This window comes from Xenopus tropicalis, chromosome 2 (assembly GCF_000004195.4).
Source record: "Xenopus tropicalis strain Nigerian chromosome 2, UCB_Xtro_10.0, whole genome shotgun sequence".
NCBI lineage: Eukaryota > Metazoa > Chordata > Amphibia > Anura > Pipidae > Xenopus > Xenopus tropicalis.
In genome coordinates, this window is record NC_030678.2 from 87756069 (window position 1) to 87778626 (window position 22558).

Here is a 22558-nt window from a genome sequence, read left to right on the forward strand (position 1 = left end):
ACTAGAAGTGATAGTTGCAGAAAACACAACATACAATGGCATGGAAGCTTATTACATTTGAACGATACCTTCAGGGCTGTTACCAGAAATTCTGATACTATTGCTATTATACTATACTATGGTAAGGGCAGTGACACACGGGTGATTAGTCGCCACGCGACAATCTTCATTGTCGCGGGCAACTAATCTCCCCACAATGCCATCCCACCAGCTAGAATGTAAATTGCCGGTGGGATGGCATACACGACGCCGCAATTTGCCAAAGTCGCCCGAAGTTGCCTTGAGAGGCAAATCCCGGCACCGTGTATGCCATCCCACCAGCAATTTACATTCTAGCCAGTGGGATGGCATTACGGAGAGATTAGTCGCCCGCGACAACCAAGATTTGTCACACGGCGACTAATCTCCCCATGTGTCACTGCCCTAATGCTCATGGATCTTTAAGATTATAAGCTCTTTTGAACAGGGCCCTCTCTTATTCTTGTATCAATTATTGTTTGTTTGTTTTTTTGTATGTAACCTGTATGTTCATTGTGTACCTCAGTTTATTGTACACTATTGTGAAATATGTTGGATCTTTATACTATATACAGTGTGTATATGTTATAAATATATGTTAATAATAATCATACCTTTTTTTGAATTAGAGGCACATATGTGTCCACAAAATTAAACAGATGATGATGTATGGATTTAATTTACACACACCACACACAAATACATATAAATATGGGGGAATGTGTGGTAGTCTTGCAAGAGGTACTACACAGTAATCTTTGAACACTGAGCATTCCTGAAGACAATACAAAATGTTCTAAATCATTCATAGTTATTTAGGTAAAATGACTAGAAGTGTAATTAGGAAAGGAGAGCTTTTTTTATTAATCCAGATCTGCCTGTTTAAACAACAAGGCACAGTGGTTTTTAAATATCTTGAGGTCAGTAAGAATCATTAAGATGCTTAGCTTATAAACTGTTAGATATGCAAAAACATTGGTATAACACTCGCCCTGCTGCAACATGAACCTTATGCAGAATTTAATTTCTGTACTAAAATGTATTGTGACCTATAAAGGAGTGACGATCACAGTAAAGTATCACGCATTATTGTCTCTTTGCACCTCCACAAAGCCCAGCGGTGAGGTATAGGTGAGAGTGACACCTGAGTTAGGTGCTGCATGTCTCCCAGCAAGGAATCACAGATATGGGGAGAACAGTTTGTGTGTTATGCAAAGAAACTATATCTGTCTCACACCAACACTGACACTTTTAGGCCAGATTTAAATCCCCCACACTTGCTTTGTAATGGAATATTTGAATGTTTTCCTAGTACAGAATTTTTACTTGTAAAGCTTTTTAACATTCTGCAGTCCTAGTAGGGAATTAAAGATGTTACACTGTAAGCAGAAATGTAACAACCCACGGTACATGACAAAGTCTGCTTACATTGCATTGGTTAGCAGCCAAAGAGAAACAAAAGAAGAAGGGGGCAACCTGCTATAGTGTGCATTCCATTATACAAATGCAGATAATGTCCTTAAAGCACCTAGGAGATAAGGTGAAGCAATATGCCATCTGACCAATGATTAGTTACATCATAAGCTCCAAACTAGTGCGATCTGAGCAACTTTGAGCTTCTAGAATTCCTTAGAAGTCACATCTTCCACTGTGTGTAGTCCTTGGCTCCAAGAAGCTGCTTCATTGTCAGATGGCACTTTTCCATTTTCATGGAATTCCTACTTTTGACTCAAATGAGCTCATTACAAGTACTCATTACTAACTTGCATTTAATACTAACAGTTTACTTGCTTCTAACATATAATGAAGAGACATTAACACTAACAGCTTGATAAGGCAACACTTCTGGAAAAAAATGTATTATTTCAGTGTGTTATACCATGTATTACCATTAGAGGACAGAATAGAACAGAAAGTCATGAAACTGTGATCTTAATCACAAGATACACAAAGCAGAATTATATGGTAGAAAATGCATTTAGATATATATAGGTGTATAGTCCTTCCACATTTAAAGGGGCAAAATACTCTGTTATTTTTATAGATGGAGTTATTATGACTCATATTATGTATTATGCATGCTGCGTTGTGTCAGGTTGTTATGCTAGGGTGTGTTGTGGTGTACTTGATGAGGTATTACTAAAGCTCCACTGCTTAATGTTTTGGACTTATTTTCATAGTGACTATGAAGATTTTACTTCATCCAGGTCATGGTATATCTAGTATAAATAAATCTAAAGCAACTGGACTTGTTAAGTAATCATTTTCAATCTCCCTTGTTCTAGTTTCATATATTCTGAACTTGTTGCATGTGTGCCAGAAATAGCAAATACATATGCATATGCTGAGAACTAGGGATAGAACTCTGTGCAGACTAACTGGGAGGCATCAGCAGTAAAACCTGCACGGTGAGAGTAGTAGAAGCCTAACTCAGAAGTGTACCTTAATCTATGTTGGTCTACTGGTTATGGTAATATATTCTGCTTTCCTGCTAATTAGTACAGGCACTAGCAAATTAAAAAATAACTTTGATTTGGGGCTTTGGTTGCCCTTTAAATAGTAACGTTTTTGTCATCCACACAGAAATAGAGATTTTAGCTGGAGTAAAAATATTTTTTTTTCCCTGATGGTTTCCATTTTGGTCTGTGCCTGTTTTCATTTCTAAAACCCGCTTATGGCAAATCTGAGTAAAAATCGAAGTAAAAGCAAACATCCAGTAAAGTGTGCAATGATGCATTCCTACTTATTTACTTACTCAAAACCTGCATACTATTATCAACAAATTCTATTGGACTGTGTACTACTCCTCTTTTTCACTTTGTATTTGGTAAAAATAATGAAACTTATACATCCCATAAAAAATAAAATTATGGACCTTAATTATTTTTGAATATACACCCACATCCCTTTTCTGGGTACTTACCCATGGGGGGTGTAGCCAGTGTTTGTCTTCCCACAATCTGTGCAGGTCCTAGACCATCAAGGAAATTGCTAAACTGGCTTTCAGCTCCCAACCGGGTGGTGGGAAATATAAACCTGGAAACAACAAAGATGCAGGTGTCTGCCAGAATACATATGCAAACTAAAACACAGATAATTTAGATATTTAAGGGTCTGGGGGGGCAGATGAAACACAGTGGACAGTGATTACAAGGAAACCTTTTTAAAGACATAACAAAAATTGCACTAGGTGATTTTAAGAAGTTTGTTAACTATAGATCTATATAATGGACTAACAAAGTAAGTTGGAAATGGGGAGAAGACTGAATAAAACAAGTTTTCATTATTGGAATTAAAATCTATCATAAAAGGTATGCTAGAAATGTCAGTTGCTGGAATGGAAAGTATGAGCATTGTGAAAGAAATACTAGATGATAAGATTTAACTCACTGACTTTTCTTAAATGAAATCAGCTTTCTCCCCACTCTTTTAATTAGAAAAGTCATGGAGAGACAACATAGACCATCACACCATGAGTGTTAAAAACCCAAGAAGAATATGTATCATGTTATCAAGATGTGTACATATCTTGATGACAACAAGTGAAAATCCCAGTGTACATAACAGTAAGGTACAATAGGAAAAGCATTTTTAGAGAGGGACTTGTGTATACTGTACTTTGCTGGAGAAGAATAGGTATGGTAAGGAAGAGTAGTGCAACAGTAAGAGATATGTAGTAAGTGATAATTAAAAACCAAAAAAAAACCTACGTGCCATCAGAGCTGTTGCTATTGGTGCTGCCATCTGTGGACTCCCTGCTGCCTTGTCTGGTGACCCGATTCCTCATCTCCACAGCGATTCCTGTCTCTGTGCTGCGGCGAATATTACTACGCAGTTTCTTGGTGGTACCATCTGGGGAGAATAGAAAAACAACAGATATATGAAGGTATAATATATATATATAAAGTCCGATTTAGCGGCACTCACCATACGCAGAGAGCAGGAGCCGGGTGCATATCAAATCTTACATCCACTCCATAAATAGCACTCACGGCTTATGAATCAAATAAAAAACTTTTATTGGTATTCCATATCGACGCGTTTCGACCCGCTAGGGTCCTGATGACGATCCCTAGCGGGTCGAAACGCATCGATATGGAATACCAATAAAAGTTTTTTATTTGATTCATAAGCCGTGAGTGCTATTTATGGAGTGTATATATATATATATATATTACATTAACATTTATTTATAAAGCGCCAACATAATCCGCAGCGCTGTACAATAAGTGGGTTACATACATGGACATACAGAGTAACATATAAAGCAATCAATAACCGATACAAGAGGTGAAGAGGGCCCTGCCCAAAAGAGCTTACAATCTACAAGGAGAAAGGTTTGAGACACAAGGGGGCTCATTTACCAACGCATTGCAGCGCTATAACAGTCGCAGAGGCAAAACTTTTGCCCTGCGCATAAGCATATTTAACAGTATAGTGCAAACACGGTCGCTTAAAGTTTCATGTGCTAGTGTTGACGCAAACTGCTGCGCCATACAAACATGCACATATGATGCCGCAAAACTGCACACATGACGACGCAAAACTTGTCATAAATTGTGTGCATAGATGGCGCAAGCTAATGCTCTAATAAACCCGTACCAACTACATGCTTCCTAACAACCTAGTCAGTTTATTGTAGCGTAAATGTTGAAGAACGCGCAGTCAGAAATCCGCCACAAATGAACAGTTGTAAAGCTTTCAATGCAGCCGTGCCTGCACAAATCTGCCCCATATATGCGCAAATAGCACATATATAGGCGCAAAGGGCGCACTCTCGCAAAAATTGAGCATTTAAAACACGCCCCTACACACACCCCAAAAAAACATGTCATTGTCCGGTATTTGCGTCATGCGTATAAAAAGAACTGGCGGAAAAATAAATGAACCGACGCAATATAACGCATATGCAATTGCGTGTGCCCACAAAATGGCGCATAATCATAATTGCGTCGGTTTGTGTGCTGCGATGCATTGATAAATGAGCCCCAAGGTGTGGGAATATATATATATATATATATATATAATAAAGGCCTGAAAATATGAATAAAGAGACCTGCTGACCTTTTTCAAGTATCATTAGAAAGTGTTGTCTTGAAATTAGGGATGCACCGAATCCAGGATTTGGTTCGGGATTCGGCCAAGATTCTGTCTTTTCAGCAGGATTCCTGACCGAACTGAATCCAATGCCTTAAAATCATGTGACTTTTTGTCACGTAAACACTGAAGTTAAAAAATTTTCGCCACACACTGCGCACACGTTTTTTTTACCCTTCTGTTCAGTTCGGTATTTGGCCAAATCTTTTACGGAGGATTCGGGGTTCGGACGAATCAAAAAAATTGTGGATTCAATGCATCCTTACTTGAAAGTGCCAAAAATAGGGCACACCCTTCACAACAGCACTTTATGGAGAATGTTTTACATCAGAGCCTATCATTGCTCAGGTCCAAAGTTAAGAGTGGCACTTTAGGAATGATAAGATCCTCAACTTAAGGGAAAAAATTACTTCAATCAAGTACAGTCATCATGTGTCTGACCTTCAATTTTAGGAGGAATGCTGAAAATATCTTGGTTTTAATGTATCTTAAAGGGATAGTTTATTTTTAAATTAACTTGTATGTATGACGAAGAGACTAGTTGTATTCATTTTTTTAAATTAATTATTTACATGATCGTTGTGCAGCTGTTGGGCTTGGAATCCTATCAGTTATCTGTTGGCTAGGGCTGTATTACCCTAGCAACCAAGGAGCAGTCAGAATAAAAGTTAATTAAAAAAAATTAATAACTGACTATAAATAAAAGCAATTTCAGTTGCAGGCAGGAAAGAGGCAGGATAGAAAGGTTAATAATTAAAAAAAATAGAAAATTTAAACTAAGTGAATAGTCACTTGGAAGAGGTAGCTGTATAACATATTAAAAGATTATTTAAAGGTGAATTAACCCTATAATAATATTTGATTAGCCAATAACATTGTGTGTAAATGTGATAGGGACCTTGGACTCTAAGGGGCAGATTTACTAAAACTCTCACCTTTTTTTTTTTTTTTTATTTTGAAATTCAAATAAACACGTTTCCACAAATGTCTGGCATTTACTAAAAAAATGTAAAAAGGTACATGTGGGAAAAGTTGCAGAAAAGTCATAAAAATTAGGATCCTTCAGAGAGAGGAAAGGACATCTGCCATGGACTTTTACATGACCTCAGCAAGTTTTAGCCAGCAGATTAGGAATTTTAGCAGTTTTGACCCATAGTAAAAAGATTTTTCTGCAACTTTTAGCGCTACAAATCCAAATCGGGGGAAAGAAAATCAGTTGGTTAGTAAATGGCCTTGTAAGATCCTCTGGTGCAGGGAATGATTTGCAAAAGGTGTATATTCTCTAAAAAGTGCTATGAAACATGTTGGCCCTATCTAAATAAAGAATATTAATTATCTGGATGAATATTTTTGGGAGGACTTTTTGCAAATCTACATGGAAAATTACCTCTGTGTACTTGTAGATAATAAACTTGGCAAGCAATGCTAGGTAGAAGCTGCTAGGGCAAACAAGGTTTTGAGTTGTATGAAAAGGGGCATAGATTTGCAATAGGTAAGGAATGTGCAATGCAGTTTTGGTCTCCAGTGCTCAAATGGGATATTGTAGAATTAAAGATAGGTTAAAGAAGAGCAACTAAGCCAGTTACGAATATGAAAAGTCTCTGTCCAAGTTTGGACATGAGAGCATGGAGATTAGAAGAAAGGAGCTTCCATAACAATGTTCAATTTTTACAGTGAGAGCTGTGAAACGGTGGAATTATTTTCCTTGAAATGGTTTTACTGGCAGCTATATTACTGTATTTAGTTTTAAGAAAGGCTTGGATGTCTTTGTAGCAAGTGAGAATATGCAGGGTTACCAAAATTTACCAACTATAACCAGCTTTTAGTGCAAAGTTGATCCTGGGACTGGTCTGATTGCTATCGGGGATCACAATTCTCCTGTCTATCTCAACACTTGGTACTTGATGAATGTGTACATACAGGTATGTAATATATTTTAACGTTGAATTTGTCTGTACTAGTTACAGAATCATCACAACATTGTTGATGTGAACTACTATATAAATCAGGGGTTTCACAAAACAAGGAAGTTAAAAGACTGCAAAGCATTAAAATATTTTAGAATAAATGTCAAGTATGTCAAAATACATCAGAAGGAATTATATAAGACTGGAATGCATCACAATCAATTTAAAACGGATAATTGTTTTGCTAATGGGTCCTAAATTCCTAGAGCTGCCCCTCCTCTCCATTAGCTGTGCTCTGGTGGGGTATTGAATGCTGTCTGTTCTGGGTATTTGTAAGAGTCTGGTACAGCTGTGCAACTTGTAATTATTTTAATTTCTTATTAGGGAGAGACATTAGTGTAATGCTCATAAAACAACATTAAAGCCTTTTTTTCCTAAAAGACATCTCATGCTGCTTGAGTTCAGCTGTAATTTCTGAATCACTCTGCTTCTCCATTGTTCTGAAGGGAAGACCCTCCACCCTTCTAAAGTGAACTAAACAAAGTGTTCATTTGGTATGTTCCTAGGCACCCCCAAATCAATGCCAGACTGTATTAAAATAAAGAACGCTATGGCACTTATACAAGCACTTTTCATGCCAAGTTTGGATTTTGCTGCTCGCTGTACTCTATCATAGCCACCGGCAGTGTAAAGGAGATGGCATGATTAATTGTAGTTAATACTGCCAATAAGACCTATTGTTAACAACTAGGTCAGCACAGAGCTGGGAAACGATGTCAGGTATATGAAATGGAGCCTCATTAAAGTAGCAAGGAAATGTAAATCTGTTTAGATGACGATTTTAAAAAGCAGAGTGAGGGGAAAATAAAATGAAAACGCTTAGAAATATTTTTTTACAAAAAAATTATTCCTAAATATTCTTCAGACTCAGCCATTTATTGATGTAATTCCAATCACTTAGCATCATATCTTGAAAACAAAATCACCCCAGATTCTGAATTTGCACTTTTCTGTGGTTTAATACTGAATTAAATAAAACCCACTTCATTCTGAGATATCAAATATATATATATATATATATATATATATTTGATATTCTTTGAAAGTGAGAGGGTCTGAATCATAATGCAATACTTCTATAAACCCTTTATGGTGCTGAAAGGGTTATGAGTTCTTCTTCATTATTGACTCTTGAAATCTGCTTTTCAATAGTTCTCAGCACAGAATAATAAAAAAAAATGGCAAATCTCGTTTTAAAAATAAACCCTCTATTTATATATTTAGCTTCTGAGGTCTTCAAAGCATCTTCATAAAGCCTGCCAGCCAATGCAAGTAAGAAGATTCTGTCTCCATGGAGACACAATCCACTAAAAGTAATTATATCTTGTTACAGAAGGGGACACTGGTACCAAAGTGATATTGGGCTAGTCCATCAATATGTAACCCAGCTGTTAATGGTTAGTGAATGTCTAATAAGATCTGGATATCTAGAGAGAATGCACTTGTCTCCATAACAGCTTCCCAAAGTAGTTTAGCTTCTTTCTGTATGAGAAAGCTAAAACTCCATGTTGGAAGAACCGCCATTAAGAGGATTAGCCATTTTCAGCTGCATGATTTATCTCCTTAGCTCATAAAAAGCCTGGAGTGAAATTGAGCCCAATAAGTTCTGAGAATTGAAAGGAAGTATTACTTGTAATGTAAGTAATGCACTGCACTGATTCATATAGTGTCCTCTTAGCAAAGGTGGCTTATGCATATATAGCCATGGAATAAAAAATGTTTTGCATATAACTTGACGTATATTTTTATTTGTAGATTTTATATCTGATAATCACCTTTGCGAATTTTAATGGGGATTTGAGCAATGACACACATCTTTCTATTTTTTTCCTTTTTTAATGATTAGCAATAAAGGTTAAGTTTTATCATTTCAGTTCAATGGACTATGTGATCTACCTGATACTAATTGGGTTAATGGTGCAGTAATTTGAAGTCTTGATCAGGACCACCTGTGTGGTGTTTCCTCTTCCGCCTTTTATTTCTATTTTTATTTGTATACTGCTGGGAATCAGAATTGCATATATAGTTGCCTACTGGACAAGGCTGAAAAAAGACACATTTTCATCAAGTGCAACCTTTTCTCCAAGTGAAAGCTGTCTAACTTCTATTTGAGGGGAGGAAAACACTCCTACTAAAAGACAACTGGACCAGTCCACGGATCCAGTGCCGGGCCAAGCCGGCCGGGCGCCATAGGCAACCTGATCAGCTTGGCGCGTGCACACACACAGGTTGCTGGGGTGATTGCAGTGACAAGGGAAAGTGCCGGAAACTAGGGGGAGGAGAAACAAGAGGTACCTGCGTGGCGCCCTTCCACCATTGCGCCCTAGGCAAGTGCCTCTTCTGCCTACCCCTAGTTCCGGCCCTGCATGGATCAACTTTATAGTAACCTTGTATTTTTCTAGATATACGTCTAGTAATGCATGATAGTATGAGAAATTTTTAAATCAAGTTATGTTTGTACTTATACTACTATCAAAACCAATGGGCATTGGCTGGAAAGTGTAGTTCAACAGCAGATATTAAGTTGCAAAGTCACAAAAAGGCTATTTAAGCTCTGGCCCTATCACTACTAAGAAGATACAATGCTTTGAAAAAGATTCAGCCAAGGCATAAACAAGAAAATGCATATAAATAATCAGGAGTAGCCTACAATTGTTACATATCTTATGAAGGTCCAAATATACAGATTAAACAGTGATCACACCTAAATAGCAAGAAGCAGAAAGGGTGTTTAAGCAGAGATTGTATATAAATCTCCACACACAGAATTCATAGAGGATCATTTGGAGTCAGACACCTTTTGTTTTATTTTTTCTTCTAATTAGAAATGGTTTCCGAGGTGACACTCTGGTGTGTTACCATGGTAACATCCTCTGCAATGCAGTGGGACCCTGATAGCTCAACCAACCTCTGGGAGTCGCAGACAGTCAAATAAGGTGCCCCTTGTGGGGTTGTGTCAGACACATGCAAAGTTTGGGAAGTACCCTCCATGCATTATGCAGTAGATTTCAAGTCCATTAGGATATTTAAAGTTAGATTAATTTAAAAACTAGATAAATGTGTTACAGTAGTATGTACAAAGTAAAATATATGTATGTAGGTCAATACAGATGTATTAGGTAGCCCATTATTTACAGGAGGAACACTGCATAGAACCTGCCTGCTATGCAGGCATAGATTGTGGTGCAGCCTGTAAAAGCCCCCAGCTAAGTCAAGATCTCTGCAGGTTTCTTGGCAACCTTTTGATGATCCAGGTCACCAGGAGATAGCCCTCGTTAGTTTCCTTTATCAGATTAGCATCCATTTGATGCCTTCTGTTGCTATAGTAACTGCTGTCCTTCTCCCCCCCCCCACTTAATACTAATATGAAGCAGCTCATGCACAAAGTACAATGCAGTAAAGAGTGACTGCCTGCAGATGAGGCTAACCTTATCCAGGGGTTCTTACAACTATATCCTGCATGAGGTCAAGACCTGAGCATGAAATACAAAGGAACAGTTGCTTCCAGCCAGTCCTGCTTCTTTCTGCATTGTAAATATTCTGAGCTATAATAACCAGTGCTGAACCCAGCTAGAATGCAGGTGCATGAACCTGCAACCTATTCTTTAAACAGCATCATTTTAGGAAATGAATTACCTTGCTACTATCCAGCTTCACAGCAACAGATCTCTACTGTAGGCAACAAGACAGCAAAAGAATTACGTAATATACAAATGGGACAGGAATCTCTCTATTACCAGCAGCTTCTGAAATTCTAAACTGAATTATTTCTCAGATATTACATTCACCCAAACCAACTGCAGCTTGTTCCTTCTATTCACAGCCATTCACATCCTTTTTCAAGTTTTTCATATTAGTTGTATCATGCCCATGTTCTGTCCCCATCACACCCTCCAGTTGACTTATTCCCCTTAATACCATTACCTCCAATACTCCTAACCCAGTGACTATCCAATTAACTATCAATAACAGTGTCAAGAACCTTTATAATATGTCTGTAGCTGCACTCATGACTCCACTGATGTCCCATATATGCTTGACCCCATGGGTTCACCTGCATCTCCACTTTTAAGAGGGGTGCAGATTGCTGCCTTTGTCTTAGATGCAGTAGTTCTTTGGCTTGGTTCTGATTAGGTGATTTTAAGGTAAAAATGAAATGGTCGTGCTTTAGATCTATATCATATGATGAAGAGCCAGTCTGCAGTCTGTGATAAACCCTACTTTTTTAGAGAGTTAAAGAACAAAAAATGACAAGCCACGTCCCAATATTTCCGTACTGTAAAACTGGCAGTGGAAACAATCACAAAACGCCATGTCAACCAAACATGGAAATTACTTCTCAAGTAAACACTCATTTTACCTCTATCAACCTCAGGGTGTTGCCATTGTAGCTGATGAGAACCTACCATTTGCTATTGCTATACAGATAAAGAGCTCCTCATGTGGCCCAAGATGTAAAAGTATTGAACATTATATAGCATTTGCTGCTACACTGTGCAAAAATCACTTTGATGCTGACAGAGTTTTCAGCATGTTTTGGTTATTTTATTTTGTACAAGAGGTCATGCAAATGCCCAGATCTGGGTTTTTTTTGGACATCTTTGAATCAAAAATAGTTTAAACAAATAAGGGTAATACTTTTAGTGAAGGAAGTTGTTACAAGACCCATATAATGACTATCATGGTTATGGTCCCACATGGAAACCAAAAACACAAGTCCCACAGCATTTTATCACAAAACAATTTATTAATGGAGGAGTTACTCTAGATGCATGCCTCCACAAATCTGAATTTCACTTTTATTTTTAAATAGCATATACAACATAAAGGGCATGTACCCAACCTATATACATGACTTCCCTTTACCATACATATCCTCACTTTGCTTAGATATGACATCTTTTTATCATATACTTTCAAGCATTTCTGAAAAGAATTTTGATCTGTGGGGTGCGTGTGTCTGCCATAATCATCCCTACATTGTGTAACTTTTGTGTGCTATGCATACAACCTCTCTGTGCATGAGATCAACTTCTGCCATGCAGTTTTTGCCTTTTGGAATGGTATATCTGAGACACTTCTCTACTAGGCAGTGGTTGCCTGTATGTACTTTTGTGATATCTTTCTGCTATTCACCTCTCTACTGTGCAATGACTCCACTCTGCTGTGAATCAAAGACACTGTGGATCTTTGCAGGAATTTATTCTAAGAACAAAGAATGATCCACTGGGAGATGTGGGAGTATAAGAAGACCTACGAAAATAGAGATCAATACAGAGGATCCATCAAATAAAACACATCCTTTATTAAATCATCTAAAATGTAAGCCAAGCTCACACACCATTAAGAACCAGCAGCTGACAATTAATTCATGGGTAATTCCCAAATGGAAAATGTAGTGGTTAGAACCAGCATACTTATGTAAACATGAAATGCACTTATTTTATATTTAGGTACAGTCAAAATGTTGCTTTGGGGAGAAAAGGGTCACAACAACACTCCCAAATTAGTACGTACACTTGCTTAATCCCCCTGTGTTCAGCAGTGCTGTATAATGAAGGGCAGGAAGAAGCACTTAGGTGCCCCTTCTTTCCCCCAATGTTGCATTAATTCACAAAACAAGGCTGACTAGCATCCAACACCCCTGCACTTCATGCCATATTAATCCAGCACAAAGTGCAGGATTTAAAATATGTGGCAGAAGTGTTCTCTACATAGGCACTAATGGGCATGCTTTTGCTTTTAAACAGTCATTTCAGTTGACCCCAAATATAATTCTAAAACTGTGTATTCTGATTTGGAAAATTATAGTTTTAAAAGCTTAAACTCAAATACATTTGAGATGTTGAATTTTTTATTTTTGTGCCACAATTTTCTTAAATTGTTGGAAAAATCTTGAATTTAAAAAAAAAGCAGCCTCTATAAATACATACATGGAAAACCCATTTTTGTAAGGTTTGGCCTTTTGCTCACATAAACCCAATCTAAAGCTATCTTTAGTCTACTCCCAAGGAAGAAAAATTCCTCCTAGATACAAAATGGAAATTAGACTGGTCTCTGCATCAGCCTTGTAAAAATAGTATAAATATCTATCAGGGTTGCACCGAATTTAGCATTAAGTTCAGTATTCGTCCAGGATTCGGCGTCTTTTAGCATATGCTAATTAGGTTTTTGGACCGGTATTCGCCGGATCCATCGGGGTGGATTCAGCCGAACCCAAAAAACTTAATACAGTGACTTGCCCACTGTGTGGCTGACCCATGAGGAGCACAAAAAATGGAAGTGACTGATCAGCCCCAGAAGGACAGTTGGCATGCAGACATATCAGCTTTCCTGACTCCTGAATACTTAATAAAACTACAAATGTGGTACATGCATATATGGTTAGGGAGTACCATTCATGGTAGGATTGCAGCCATGAGTCTAGCCTATGTGTAAGTGCGCAAGTGCACGAAACGCGTCAGGCGTTCAGTTCTTTTAATGGATTAATAAAGACCTGCTTTTAAAGTGAGACCTCAGAGTCCGGAGCGCTTGGTGTCCTTCGATTTTGAATTTGGATTTCTCCTCTAGCTGGAGGTTCGGGGCCCTGAGCACCCGGACCAACCAGGGATCCCGGTGAGCAACTTGACCTGAGTTAAACTTAAATTGATTTTGTGTTCTCGAGTTGCACGGGTGACAGGTTCAGAGTTTCTACACCCGGACCTCAATTGTTTGATTGGTACGAGTACCTTTACTCAATTAGAGCACAACGTTATAGTGATTTCAGTTCTAGTTTATTTAAACACCGTAGTACCTTGGGTTTTTTATTGTTCATTAGTGTTTAGGATTGCAGCCATCACTATAATTTCTAAGCATCCATGGGCATAATCTGACATTCTAAGAGAGCTTTCATTTCAACAGTTTGCCTTTAAGGGGGATCTTCCATAACAGCATAGTACGTTAGCTAAAGTGATAGTATAGAAGCCAGTTAAATGCAATTCTCAGGTTTGCTTTTTTAGTACATAACTGCCAATTGATTAAATACAGAAGGAAGCTGGCACACTTCAGGGTATGCTTATTTGAAGTACATTTGCAGGGAGTTAATTTTGTGTGTCAAAATGTATTGTATAGCATTGCAAATACAGGGCCATCCATAACCCTGACCTTTTTCCTCCCTTTCTGTGTCACTGAATCTGTAATAAGAACTTTTACATCCTTATGGTCCCCATCTTCCTGGCTGATTACTTTTTACTTACTTTTTAGTTTTTTTTTTACCTATAATGCAGTGTTTTTTCTCACAAGGAACACAGTTGTGTAGGCACTGCTTCACAAATCACAATTTCGTCACAATTTCGCTGAAAACCTTCGGTGCTCAGAAGTCATCATTTCCTGCACTTTGCATCTAAATCTGTGGACAATTTTTATGACACAAGTTTGGAGCTGTTGATGAAAGAGGAGGCAAGACTGCAACTATGCAGAAGTGCAAAGAGCAAATTTAAATCTTTGCAATTCTGCACCTAAAGCTGTGCACTGCAACTGCCATGCCTGCTATTCTTGATGCACAATATTACACAAATAAAAAAACCCAAAGTAGTTTATGACTGGCTGTATCCCAAGTCATGCCACAGAGCAGGCAGCATTCAGGTGCACCTCACAGAGACCTACAGTTCATCTTTCCCTTAGTAAAGGTTGAGCTGTTATTGGCTAATCACATCACATACTTTTTTTTTTTGGAAAGGACCATTAGGACATACCCACACTTTTCATTTGTAAGACAGACAAGATTGGAACTATGAGGAGCTCGAACAAAGGTAAATAACCCTTTTAGCCCAAACTGAAGGCAAGTGCCATATAGTATTTATAAGCTTACTTGATAAGGTTAATTTTGTAAATGCTATATAGAATAGAAAATATAGAAAATGATATATAAAGGGTAGCATTGACGTGATATTTCAGAGATTTTCATCACCTCTACAAAGGGCACAGCTGGCAAATAACATAGCAAAAGCAAATAAATATATTGTGATTAGTAACTTGTTGGCAATGCTGAATCTGGTTTTAAAACTCTTTAGATCATTGGGGTAACTGTGATTAACTTAGAACCCAAGAAAATAAAAAAAAAAACTATGCATGCAGATACTAATATGCTCTAGTGCTCAAAGCAACTAGACATTTACTTTTACTGGGTGGTTTACCTGCCTAGAGTTAGTACAGCTAACAACGAATTGGTTGTACCAAATTTTTACACTAGTTCCTACTCAGGGTAATTTTATTATTTAAATAAAAAAACTTTTAGGAGGTGATGATACAAAAACTAGCAGCCAGGACAGAAGGTGGACACTCATTTTACCTAAAATATGGAGCTGGATCTGAAGATCTGTATTATATCAGAAATATATATGACCACAGTCTCAGAAACATAGGTCTAGTTCTAATTCATCATGTGATCCACGGCAGGAATGTATAAATCCCAGAAATATTCTCCAAAGTTTTCCAGAAACATATACCTAATACTTCCAAACACTGGCAAATCTAGGTTCACACTCACATATGAAGCTTTTATTGCACAACTATCAGTAGGCTTAATGATAATCTAACTGATGAGATACAATGCTCAGATCATTAGCTCGCTATTCAATATCTTCCTAGGAGGAATGGACATTATCCAGTACTTACACAAAGCCATTCAGTAGCTCATCCAAGAAAGAATTATGTCCATGTCAAAGCTGTTGTGTGACGTTGTGTGTGTGTGATGAGGGCATCAGATCAAGAAAATGACTGCACTAAGTACTGGTATACACAGCAATATTCCCAGTGGTCCTATTGTTTTACAGGTTCCTAATGCACATATTGAATATACTCCCTGCAGACCCCTGGTACATATACAATACCCCCTTTCATACACTGATGATCTCACTAGCTTGCATTTACAAGATACTCTTAATGCACCATTGACTGCAGCAGGCACTTTAGAAATAAATTAGGTTCTTTGAAAAAGCAAAGGGCGTGAGAGGCTATGCGCTTATATATCTGTTCAGACACAACATGCTTGACTACAAAAATATTTCTTTGTATGCATCAACCGTGGGCACAAACGCAGTGCTTGTATTCATTTTATCACATATATAAACATTCCTCTATTAAATCTAGTATCCAGAACTCCACATGGCAAAAAAAGTCACATTACAATGACTTGTTAAATACTGTGTGAAAAGCATTTTACTAAACACAACTGGAATGGAATTATGTTGGCTGCCTAAAGACCTCTAGCCTTCTGCTGATGTGGGGATTATGCATTCTGTTTAAGAGTAACAATCACTTCTTTCTTCATATAACCTCTTCCTCCTATGTACTGGTGAAGGAGAGGGATATAATTTTATCTGCAATCCCTACTTTCTGAAATTATAGTCATCTAATTCTTTACATGAAAACAGATGTTTAAGGGCCTTTAATGAAAGTGAAAACACTGTTACAGAAGCTGAGACAAATTCAACTAATAGCATTGCACTAGAGCAAGTTCCTTTAGAACCAATGAAATATATTATAGATTACATGCTATATAGATCTACAGGCAATAAAGGGCTAATTGAGGTAATTTTCTATGCACAGTTAATACAGTGAGTAATGTATACCCTACTGAAAAATGTAGGGTTAGTGGAAGTCAACAAGACATTTCATGGTCATAAGTGATTTTATTTATGTCATGAGTCGCAGAACTCAGGATGTAGATTTACTTTTCTAACATGTGAATGTCTTGATTTCACTAAATGGAGTAAAATGGAATGTTATAATTATCTCCCATTTTTATACAGTTATATACTAATACTAATATATACACTAATATATACTAAAATCGACCCTAATGAAAAGTCCCATGAAACGAGGGCCAGCCCGGCCAAACATACATAATACAGTTTATAAGGTGGGGAAATTGCCTATCCATAAAAAAATATTATGATCAGTGTGTAACATACCTGGTGGGTTAAGAAATGCTATGAACTAATCCCCATCTGCCAAAATCAATAAGCTACCATTGCAAAGGGCAGTATAATGCACGCCTTAAATGCAAGACATACTTACTTTTTTCTTTCCTGTGTTGCTACAGGTTTAGGCTTTGCTAAATCTTATCCAGAGGTGTGTAAAGCTCTGATATCCTGATCCATCAACTCATATTTTGTCAGAGTTACTGATATACTAATCTCCTTCCTTGCCCGGAGTGATGGCATCATCAGTGTTTTAAGAAATAAATTAGTGTTCCAGCCTTGGCTGTCAGCTCCTGCCAAATCTGCCTGTTCAGTGCATCCAAGCACACAGGATACAACATCAGAATGGGTTATTCTATAACACTGCACTTATCTGTATGTACCTTTATCTGCTTCCCTATCTAACTAACTCTCTATCCCTCTCTCTTTCTGAATTCATTGATATGTTTTTATATATTTTTCCATGATTTATTTGTATAATTTGTGCTAAATTTCAAACCTGTGTAAAAGGTAACAGACTGCTATACTTAATACTGAAGGCAGCCATCATCTATATAATGCATTATGCATTATGTCCTTGCACCCCAAAACAAATTAAAGATATTACTGTCCAGCACATCTACACATTTTCAAGCACCTCAGTACATTTAACTGCAGGTTACTGGTTACATTTTGCTACATTCTATTACTGCCACTCCGCACCCGCTGTGTAAGTGCATAAACTCTGCTGCATCAATCTGCGCATTCTGTTAGCCTGCTCTGCAGTGTGCTGCACCTCTGCCTCAGGCATTTCTTTTTTATTATAGTTTATTTAAGCAACACTAGAGGATTCCAGCAGGCTGGTTACCTGGAGGAGTGTGCTTCTCCTCAGTCCCTGACAGTAATTACTGCCTGCTTCCCTATTCCCATTGTGCTGCTTCCCATGGTATAATTACAGCCTGTTAATAATCCAGAAGAAGTGGAAATCTGCTCTGTCGAACATACAGCAACACTACTTCCCTTAAAAAAGTCCTGAAGCTTATTCATTGCTATCTTCTGCCTGTGCCTACTTTAAACAATAGCCTACAATATAAAACTGTGCAATATTGCGCATGAAGCACCAACGGAAACTACACATTCCAAATGTAAGTCTTTAAAAAAGACTCCACCCATTTATATATCGTCCCTTACTTTATACATTACATCATAAAACTGAATTATTGTATTTGTATTACCAGTGGTGTACTGACGACGAAGAAGACTGTGTTGGGGGCTGGACCGTGGGGTCTGCTTTTGCCATAGTTGGTATATATACCCTCTCCCCAGTTGCTCTCTTACCAACCCAGATGCAATCAGGCAGAGAGTGCAGGAAGCAAGCAGGTGGGAGGGTGGAGGAAGGGTTATTTTGGGGCTGTTATTCTTGCCAGGTTCCTCCGAAGATTTTTTTGCGAGAGGCATGGTGCGTTACTGTTACACCACTGTGTATTACTATACATTGTAAATGTCATATGTTTATTATGAAGAGTTAATTTGGCACATTACATGTGGCTGAGCAGTATACCAGGAAACAGCAAACCATGTTGGTTTATCTGATGAAATGATAAAGCTTGCACAAATACAATAAAGGCTATGACTCGTCTGCAAAGTTGTGCGGTGTCACTTTATAGGCAAAAGTTATCAGTTTAACAACTTGCTGGCAAATACCAAACAATCCTTAGAAGAAATGTTAGCACAATAAATATTTGTGTTTTTATGTTTTTTTATGGAGCAGCCCCTACACATGAGCAATGCAAGGCTGGAGGTGTAATGGTCTCCTCTACTGAACTGTGAAGCAGCCACCATTTTTTTTTTAGAAAGAAGTACTGTCCTTTTTTCTATGTTTTCTCCTATCAATTACATTGGTATCAAGCATAATTTTTACTAGCCAGGTGGCAACCCTAGTGGAAACCCATTTCTCCAGAGTGAGGAATCAAGTTTACCATCTGGCAGTCTCAGACTGGCACTGTTGGATGCCTTTGTGTGTTGTGCCTATAAGCATTTTCTGTTGAAACACTTGAATGGCACACTATGGGGCTGATTTACTAATCCACGAATCCGAATCCCGAATGGGAAAAAATCGCATTGGAAACGAACATTTTGCGACTTTTTCGTATTTTTTGCGATTTTTTCGTCATCGTCGCGACTTTTTCGTAGCCGTTACGACTTGCGCGAATTGTCACGACTTTTTCATAGCCATTATGACTTTCGGGAATTGTCGCGACTTTTGTATAGCCATTATGACTTTCGGGAATTGTCGCGACTTTTGCATAGCCATTATGACTTTCATGAATTGTCGCGACTTTTTCATAGCCATTATGACTTTCATGAATTGTTGCGACTTTTGCATAGCCATTATGACTTTCGCGAATTGTCGCGACTTTTTCTTATTGAGCTCTCGAAAAATTCGCGACAATTCGCGAAAAAGTTGCAAAATACCAATCATTACGAAAAAAATGCATTCGGACGCTTTTCGGGCATTCATGGATTAGTAAATGTGCCCCTATAAGTGTGTGCCCTTCCTTCCCTCACAGGTACCAGCTGCATTTGTATGTGTAGGAGTCTGAAGGTAGTTACCCTTTATTCAGGCAGTCTCCCAAGTTTTAGACAGCTAAGTGGAAATTTACTGTTGGGGGGGAGCTGTTTCCTTATCCAGTGTTAAAGTATTCTCCTGGCAGTTCAATAACTGGCAGTAGGGGACATTGTTATATTCTTTTAAAGGGTAAGCCAACATTAGTTTCCGCTCTCGTTGGATTTCATCTGTGCAGGAGGGTGGATAAGGGTTAGAGCCTGGATAGAGGTAGGCCTGGCAGGTGAAGCTAGTGTTAGGATAGATAATAATAGCTCACTCTAGAAGTGTTTGTAGCAGGGTAGTTAGTAAGCAGCCTGATGCTTTATTAGGAAAGAAGGCGCATAAGAGTTCTAGGTGTACCACCTAGAACTCAAGTGTACAGATTTAGGGACTACTGTAGCTCTCATACTTTCCACTTAATTACTGGCTGCTGATGGATAGAAGTTCTATTCGTGAGTATATGCAGAACTATTTTACTGTAATTTATATGCATATGCTCCAGGAGATCTGTTTTGCATTCCTGCAAATAAATAGTTATCATTTGTTTTTAAGAACCACTGGTCCTAGTTCAGCAACACTATTCCTTCACTAAGTACAGGAGAGCCAATTCCTGAAGATTTGCATGGTTATTTATTTGTATGATGAGCAAATAGTTTGTGGAGCACACAGCATGCCCATCTATCACCTTAAATACGCAATTTACTAACCCAAGCTATTATTTATGCTTCCAGTATCTGATGCAAAGTGTTGCAACTGAGTGGGGAAGGCAAAATTAGATAAAATTCATGAAAGGGATGTTGCATCATGTGTAAAAACTTGGCAGACTTTGTCAGTTTTAGTGGCCCTAGATTTTGCATAAAATTAAACCACAGGGATCAGTTGCCCTTGTCTCATCAACTTGATGAAGATCATTTAATATTAAGGAATTTCAAATAGTATTAACCTCCTTTCGGGCTTTCTACTAAGCAACCAAAACTGCTATATGTAATAAAATCTTATTATGAATTTTAGCATTATCCAAATATGTTTATTTACAGACATTGTTGTACCTAATGGAACCTGCACTGTATATCAGCTACAGCTGGTGGTTAAAAGGGAACAGAATAAAGAACACTTTCCATTGTCAATCTAATGACAGCTTTGCACACTTTTGAATGACAACTGGGTAGTTAACACAGCATGAACTGCATGTTGGCTGATAGGATAATCGCACAACATAGGGGAAAAACTTGTGAGGTGGTGTTGGAAAAATACAAGCTATTTAGAGAAAAATAGGCAAGAACAGATCCAGTTATGCTTTCTTAGAATATACAGGAATGAGCATTAAATTACTCCTCCATTATTTGTATTAATTACATGCAATACTATATGAAACCAGCAAAGATGCTATACAGCTTATAGACACCTGACACAACCCTGCTGGGATTTTGCATCATAAGTGCCCTTTTATGATTGGTATTAATGTAGTAATGCTGTCCAATTCAGGCAAATCTAAACCATTAACCTCTGAAGTCCTAAACAATATTTAGATTTTTGGGGAATTTTTGATCTCAAAGGCTGAAGCCTAGCGAAGAGAGGGGTTTGTTTATTGAGAGCTATATTATCTCCCTTTGAACAAATTGGCCTAATTATGGGGGAAGTCATTCCAATGAAAACAAAAAACAATTTTCAATTATTGCTTTTATATTAATGCTATATAATGGGACAAGGTACAGTATTATTATTACATAGAAAAAGGAAGTATTGTTTAAAAAATGTAAATTATTTAATTAAAAAGAAGTCTATGGGAAATGGCCGTCCTCTAATCCTGAACTTTCTGGATAACAAATCCTATAACTGTACTATGAATCTTTTACAACCTGATTTTTACAATTTCATGGGCTTCAATAGGAAAGTTGCATTTGGTACTGACCCATTTTTGAGTTGAAAGATATATAATGAAATGAGAAAACTATATCAGATATAAGTTAACAGCCCCCCTCATGTGGCAATATATGTATGTATGGAGAGTTGTCTTGTTGACTTTATTTATGCCCTGAGGTCTATTGCAAGTTGCAAGGGGGTGTCATAAACATGCCTAGTGCTGCATCAAACACAGCAGAGCTAGACACTAAAGTGTCTACATTACTAGGTGCACCAATAAGTCATCTTTGATGAGTAATTATATGTGCTTCCAAGAACTGCATGAGGTTTGTACACACTTTGTTCTTGACAAGATTTAAATCTTGGTTTTGAATGATTTTCTTTTTTCTTCTGTCATACTGAATTGCCAGTTGTTATCAGCACTTGTGATACCATCACTTTAACAGTATTAACTTAATATATCACTATATCATTTTGGTAGACTACAAATTATAACACTATTCTCCAATAACAGGTACAGCAAAGAGTGATATCACTCACCAGGTTGGTTCAGCTGCAGGGTGCTTTTGCTCCATTGTGACAGTCCAACAATTGCCACCATCTTGGCTCCCAGGCTGGACCTTCTCTTCTTGGTAGTGGTAACACCGGCAGCATCCGGATTTGCTGAGTTGCCTTTCTCCAAGTTGTACATCTCCCCACTGATGCTGGAACTCCTGATGACATTCCTGACTGACGAACTGGTCTCCCCGTTGAACATTGTAGGGACAAGTGATCTAATCAGGAGGAGGAAAGATAAAGAGAATGTACAACAGAATTTAATGGCGGACCTGCAAAACAAACAATAAACATCTTATATATCCTTGCTGAACATAATTGTTATATTAAAAAACTGAAGTTATAAATGGTTCTCGCAAAATAAAAAGTTACATTTATTAATAAAAAATCTCAACATTTCGGTTTCATTTTATTCATGCTTACTTGTGTTCAGTTACATTATTGTTACTGCTAATTACAAGGAAGAGTGAGAGCGCTGTAAGGTTTAAAGGATCATGTGCAGTGTTGTT

General features: G+C 37.7%; 1 protein-coding gene across 1 annotated transcript in view; it reads right to left on the reverse strand.

The window, feature by feature from the left end:
* Window positions 1–22558, reverse strand: part of rims3 (regulating synaptic membrane exocytosis 3) — a 40927-nt gene that overhangs the window by 12098 nt on the left and 6271 nt on the right. Inside the window, 3 exon segments of the mRNA NM_001079023.1 lie at window positions 2942–3054; window positions 3729–3870; window positions 22035–22267. Of these exon segments, the coding sequence (NP_001072491.1) occupies window positions 2942–3054; window positions 3729–3870; window positions 22035–22251 (472 nt within the window). The 5' untranslated portion in view covers window positions 22252–22267.